Source organism: Rhea americana, unplaced genomic scaffold (genome assembly GCF_003343005.1).
Source record: "Rhea americana isolate MKP2758 unplaced genomic scaffold, rheAme1 scaffold_456, whole genome shotgun sequence".
In the NCBI taxonomy this organism is placed as follows: Eukaryota; Metazoa; Chordata; class Aves; order Rheiformes; family Rheidae; genus Rhea; species Rhea americana.
The window spans coordinates 267,741-274,580 of record NW_028186597.1 but is presented as its reverse complement, the minus strand read 5'-3'; the positions used below and the strand labels follow the sequence as shown (position 1 = coordinate 274,580).

Here is a 6,840-nt window from a genome sequence, read left to right as displayed (position 1 = left end):
TTTTTTTTTTTTTTTTTTTTTCCTTCTTTTGACAGCCCTACATTTTGGATTTTATCTTTCTTTTTTTTCCCCTGATAGTATGGGGTTTGAATGGTTAAATTCTGATAGGTGACTTGAGCTAAATAAAAGAACAAATGAAATCTTCATGCTTAAAACTGAAAAGATTTTTTTCTGAGCCACTCAGTTCAAAAGGTATTGTTCAGTGTTGGATCATTTTTCTAAACTAAAAGACTGCTGTCATGACATGAAAATAATTTAAAATAAAGATTAAAATAGTGTTTTAAATGTGTTAGGTTTTATCATGTTTGTTATATTAATAATTATCTTTAGGATTTAAATGTGGAAAATTTTCATCTTTTCATTGCAAATAGTACAGAATTTCTGTAGTTCTAAAGGCTGGATCATGGGATCTTCAGCAATCTAATTGAAACATCTAAGTTAGGGGTCTGGTCTTCCTCCATTGTCAAAAGAACAAAGGAAATATTCCAGCCAATTTGTTATAGTTCTAGTAGGTTCTAGTGTGCTGGATGTAGTATCACTTGATTATAACTGAAACAAGAGAAAGGCTAGACTTCTAAATTAGGCACTTTGTGTATATTCCCAAGGCTAGGAGGGAAGCATCCAAATCTAATCAACGAAGTGAAAGCCTTAATGCAGTGAATATGGTGGAGTGCTCCTGGATTAAGGCATACTATTGGTGAGTGAATTTTGGGGATAGGTGTCATCCTGATGTGAATCTCAGAACGGTAATCCATGACTTCACTGTGAATTAGACATAGGGAGCTTATGCCATTGTTTCTTGACTTTTAGGCAGCAAGTAACACTTGAGGAGATTTTGCCATCCTCTACTCCACCACATGCCTTGGATCTTCTGAAAAAACTATTAGTATTTAACCCTGATAAACGGCTAACAGCAGAGGAGGCACTGCAACATCCTTATGTGAAAAGGTAATATCAATGTGCAGTTTCAGCTGCCATCTTCTGAATTGCGATAGAGCTGCTTTTGGCACAAGCTTCCATTATACACATAGTTAAAAAAAAAAAGACAAGACAAAGCTAATTCATAATTCTCTCTAACTCTGTTTAGACTGGAGGTCATGTTAGATGATTGAACAATCTTCTCTAACATGGTATTAATCTGTGATGCTGTTCTTAGTGTGTTACATTATGTGTTATCTTCTTCCTAGGTTTCACTGTCCTACCAGGGAGCCTTCTCTGGGTTATGATGTGATTCTTCCTGTAGATGATGATATCCAGCTCTCTGTAGCAGAGTATCGAAATAAGTTATATGAGGTAGTTGCTCTTACCTATTTCCCAAAACCCTACTCCTCCAGATAACATGCTATTCTTGCACACACACATTGAATTCTGTCACTTTCTCCTATTTGTCTTCCTCTATGCTTTCTATATATGTTTACATTTACATTTTAGCATTTCTTATTATTCAGTTCCATACTGTCATAACTTTTTAAAGAGATCTTTAAATCTGCATTCCCACTGGGAAAAGAAGAGTCTGTAAAGCGTGATATCTGAGAAAGACTGGAGTTTGGTGCTAAAGAGTAATCAAGTGCCAAGTCATGCTGTACAATGTACACAGAATTATCAGATTCCACAAAAATTAGAATTAACAGAGGAAGAAGAACAAGTGAAGAATTTAAAGGTAGCTGATGTGCAAAAATAATAAAGGACAGTGATTCTTTAGGAGCCATGTTTTGAATGTATTAACATGGGGAAATAGCATTTGAAAAAAAAAATTGAAATAGTACACAATAAGCAAGCGAGGAAATGAAAGTGAAGTAAGACCTTTAGTTACATGGGAAAAAGGAAAGATAGTATTTTTAAATGCCATTTGATATATAGGATAAGATCAAAAGGAAGATAAAAGCTGAACTTTCCTAGTAAGTTCAAGTAATAGGGAAAGAGAGAGATTAAAAAAATAAGGAAAATGAAATCTTCAGGTGGCAAGGCAGACAGGGTCATGGAGTGAGAAAGTAAGTGTCGATGTTAATTTCAGACTGACAGATTTAAACAGAAGAATGTGGAATGCGAGAGATAGGTCATCAAGGAAAAGGATGAATTAGATCTACGTAAAAAAAACAATGAGGGGAAAAAGATAAGAGAGAGTAGGGGAACTTCTGCAGAGAGCAAAACCAACTAAAGCTAACATTCAAGCAATGATTACAGAAGTGAGAAAAGAACAAAGATAAACACAAATCAGAGCTAATTATAGGAGATTGGGCTGATTTGGTGATGGTGTTGAAGTAGTAGTAAGAAAATAGCTTCAGTTGAATGCTCTAACAATAAAATATGAAGAGCAGCAAAAATGGAAGTAAGTCAAGCCTTCTGGATGAGGAATTGTTTCTGGGGGATTTTGTGTGGATTTTGACTTTTTTTGTTTCTGAGTTATTTTCAGTGAATGAGATTATATAAATGCTGTAATATGAGGGAAAGGATCTGGAGGATGGTGAGAAGAGCAGAGGTTGGAAAGTGAAAGAAGTTAAAAATAAGTTGAGAAGATTGCTTGTGGGAAGAGAAGACCAAAAAGGACTCCTGGAGATCAGAAAATACAAGATTGAGAAAATGATAAATGTGTCCACCTTCCCAGAGAGAGAGAGAGAGGAACAATGTTACTGCTTTTGTTAACAGCAATTAAAATTGAAAAAAAGAAAAAATAAAGTTGAATTTAAAAAAGTTGAACCTATTTATAAAATTTCTGTTAAGGTCTTCAACAGAAGAAATCTAATAAACTTTACTGTGAAAGAGTTTTAGGAATCCTGACCAGATGATTAAGTGGATAGATAGTGAGCACAGGTAGAAAAGATACTATAAAAGACAAAAGATAGCCTTGTGCCTAGGTTATCTATGAGCAAAGAAACGAGTAGTCTTGAATAATCTTAGTGCTAGTGTGTCAAATTGGGGAGGACTATGATTAGAAGAAAGTGAGAGCAGACTGCACCAAAAGCTGAAAAACTTGCCAAGGATTCTGATGCTAGATAATTGCCATGCAGAGGTAGGTAAAAGAAAAAGAAGATATAATCAAGAAGAGATTATGCAGTGATTGAAATAAATGTTGTCTTGACCATTTAAAAATAGACTTGGCAAAACTGTAGAAAGGGATGGTAAGCAATGACATTGTTTTACCTTCTGACATACATACTTTGTCTTTTCCAAGGCTATTGCCTATTTTATGTAGTAGTGTTCTCCCTTAGGGTGTATTGACATGGCTCTAATGATGAAATATGCTCTATTCATACAAGYAGTCCTTTTTCTTAATTTTTTAGGCTATTTTTTCTTTCCACTGAGAATTTTATTTCTGTCTTCTTTCCAAGTCTACTTTAATTCTAAATTTTTAATTTTTACCTATTTTGTGAAATTACAATTATTTGCAAATCTTTCTCTTTGTTTCTGTTTTATTCCTCTGCTCTGCTGTGTAGCTGTTTTAAGTCTAATCAGCTTTTCCTTCCTGCAGATGATCCTTGAAAAGAAAGTAAATAGCCATCCAAAGGAGCTAGTGCCAAGAGAAAACATTCAACAAAGTCGATCTCAATCCAAGCCACTTCTTCCAAATTCCAGTTCTGTGATTTTACCTACCAGGAAAAGCCAGAGAGAACCAAGATCGCCTCTTCAAAAAAAATCATACATGTGTGCTGGAACTACAACTGGCATCCAGCCAGAAGCATCCAACCAGAGTGAAGATTTAGCAAGAACCTTATGTCAGAGATCAAAGAACAATGTGATATATAATCCCATAACACACACTGCTGTTCAAAGTAGGTTCAACCCTCCTATGCCATGAGGCATTATTAGGGGAAAGAAAGGAGGAAGGAGACTGAACAAGGGAAAGAGAAATAAGGAGAATTTACATGGCAAGATGAGAGGGTGAAAGAGTAGAAGGAAAATGACTTGAAGAATAAGACACTGTTGAATGAGTTCTGCCTATATGACGTTATCTCTGCTGCTTCTGTCTTGACTGCTTCTTTCTCTTTTCCTTTTTTTTGTTGCTGTTATGTTTTCTCATACCCTTTCAAACTATTTTTGTTTGTTTCTGCTTTCTAATTTTATTCTGAATATTTTTTCCTTTTCTGGGTGGTCCAAGTCTGTGTGAGAGGAAGCAAGGTGGCAGGGGCTGACTTAGCTTTTATGTTCTGTCTTTGCCTTAGTATAATCTGTGTTCCGTGTCCTCATGATTTTCCTCCTTTCTCTTCTTTACATATTATTTCTCCTGCAGGTAATGCAAATTCTGGTGCTGTAGTTAGGAATCATTCTGCACCACCTCCTCAGCAGGAGAGAACCTCCAACAATGGGAAACTGGGTAGACAAATCACATGGGCACATGCAAATGGTCGGCCACCTCCAAATTTACAGGATCTTTATAATGTGAGTAGCAGTGCTACCAAAAAAAAAGCCTTAAAAAAAAAAGCCTTACCTTTTCAGGTAAGGTAATTTGCTACTTGGAAGAAGAGCATAAAACAAGCATTCAGTCTGCATTTTCATTATCCAGTCAGGCTCATGAACCTGTTATTCAAAGGACTTTCCTGTAATCACTAGGGTGACAGTAGTCAGTGCCACAGTAATGAGTAGAATCTCTTGCCTTTCAGTTAACTAATACAGGCTCACAAAGTAGAAGCTGCCGTGAAGCATCTTTCCTTGAACTGCAGGTTCCAGTCTGCTCTCATCTGCTTAATATATTAACTTGTATCCAGTGGGGCTGTTAAACACAGTATCTGTGTGCAGCTTCCAACTTGGAAAGTCATCAACTCATTAGATTGGCCAAAGCCAGGAGAGTATACTGGGCAATAATGACGACGACCTCTCTTGTATGTTTAAAGCTTTCCCAACTGTTGAAAACAAGATAGTAGCCAAACAGTCAGTTGGATCTTTGCTTCAGTGTATGATTACTTTCTCATATCTTCCCCTAGTGCCTCTAATCTCATTTTCAGTATACTCATTCTGAAGCCCTTTTCCCTCACACAATTCTCACCACCTTACTCTTGATCTTATGGAACAGTCTGTTTTGTTTTTCATTTAATGAATTCATGATCTGTTCTACCCTTCAGCTCAAGCAAACTCAGTGTTCCTTGTCTGTATTTTAGAAAGCTGCTAAGGGTTCCTAAAACGTCTTGGCTTTTTTTCTCACACAGAATCCAAGAAATGCTCAGTTTCACAACAGAGATGTTCGTCCACTTCTGAAGTCCAGTAAAAAGATGTTCCAGATTACTGCAAACATGGGAGCTGCTGGGGATCCGAAAGCATCAATGGGCAGTTACTCCCAGGCCTATGGAACCATATGTAAATCTGCATTGCAAAGTCTTCCAATATCAAATTTGTTCCAACAGCATGAATACTGAATATGTAAGAGCTTTAACCAGGTGAAGTACAGCTCATCTCATCAACCCACAAGCTCTGCTGGTAACAGCGAATGAAAATGTAAGAGGCACTTGACAGTTACCTCAACTGGAGAGATTTTTTTTTTATTCATTTCACTTCATTCATCACATGGGATAGTGTTCCATTTTCCTCTGAGCAAAGCAACAAAGAAGATAGTCTAATCTCCTTGCCTTCCAGTCTTCCCAGACCTGGGCACAGCACTGTTTGCTCACACACCATGAAAACAGTGAATGCTCTGAGTTCTTATTTCTCATTTATATTACTGCAGAAAATTACAGCTGCAGTATTCTGGTATTTGACTCTCTTTAGACATATTCAGACTTCTTTACAAGCTTCAGGTACGCTGCTTGAATCTAGTTTTTTTGGAGGAGAACAACTAAACTGTTCTCTGAAGACCAGGAAGGCTAAACTCTTTACAGATAATCTTAAAGCCCTTCACTTCGTTTTCCACTAAGTTCTGTATGACTGTTTTAGAGTAAATTAATAGAATTGATGGGGGCTTCTCTTTATTAAAATCAAGTAAAAAAAGATTGTAAATATGGGTGGGTTCTGCTACACTATTTAATACCTTACCTACTATGTATGAATGTATTTTTTAAGTATTGTAGTAATAAACTCTACATTGCACTGCAGAAAATCCTTGTCTTTTATTAAACGTTTGCTGTGTGTGTACGGGAGAAAAATTCCAGGGATAGCTTGTTCAATCAGTAATATGATAATGTTCTTCCTTTTGGAAAGCAATATTCCAAGAGATGCTATTGCTGAAACATTGTGAAGTTGTTTTCAGGTAACAGTGGGACTACAGTAAACTTCAAAAATATTTTCCCCCTTTAATGCTGATTTTTGATAGATTCTTCTTTTTAACTCCAAAGCTCTCGTAAGAGATCTCTATCCCTACAATTTTACTTCACCTATCATAATAATTGTTGTTGCGGAACTTTGGACCTATATTTACACAGAGCTTTCAGACACTAAATTCCAACACCCGAGTACTACTGTCATTGATGGTATTTCCATTTTATCTTTTAGTACCTGAACACCAAAGACTAGTGAAGGAAGAAGTAGTGCATTCATTTCTGGCACCAGATGTAGTCACTTGTCTGGTAATACTAGGGACCTAGGAATGTAGTTCACAGGAAGGTCCCAGTTTCTTCTGGCATATTCATAAAGTAGCCATTTCCTGTCCATGGCAGGTTTAAGTCTAGGTAGATATAGGAAATACCAATGACTGGGTGAACATGCTGTGTAGGCAACTCCCTCTGCAGTGTGTCAGCTCTTGTGAGTCTAAGGCTTAATTCAGGGCCATGACTTCCACGAAATGCCTAGAACCTAGCAGTTTGATGATACAATGCAAGAGCTAAGACTTTCTGAACCTAATCCCAAACTAAGAAGTCATAGGTTGTAACACTAAATTTTTATTTTAAAAATGGCTTTTGTTATTACCAAATGAGT

General features: G+C 36.6%; 1 protein-coding gene across 2 annotated transcripts in view; it reads left to right on the top strand.

Annotated features, from left to right (window-relative positions):
* MAPK15 (mitogen-activated protein kinase 15) overlaps positions 1-6,025 on the top strand; it is an 18,100-nt gene extending 12,075 nt beyond the window's left edge. Inside the window, exons 9-13 of one of the 2 annotated variants that reach the window (XM_085316188.1) lie at positions 811-948; positions 1,188-1,293; positions 3,470-3,770; positions 4,229-4,377; positions 5,142-6,025. In XM_085316188.1, coding sequence (XP_085172314.1) covers positions 811-948; positions 1,188-1,293; positions 3,470-3,770; positions 4,229-4,377; positions 5,142-5,348 — 901 coding nt within the window. In that variant the 3' untranslated portion in view covers positions 5,349-6,025. The remainder of the gene's footprint in view (positions 1-810; positions 949-1,187; positions 1,294-3,469; positions 3,771-4,228; positions 4,378-5,141) is intronic. The other variant, XM_085316189.1, reaches the window with a different exon arrangement.
* Positions 6,026-6,840: the final 815 nt, after the last annotated feature.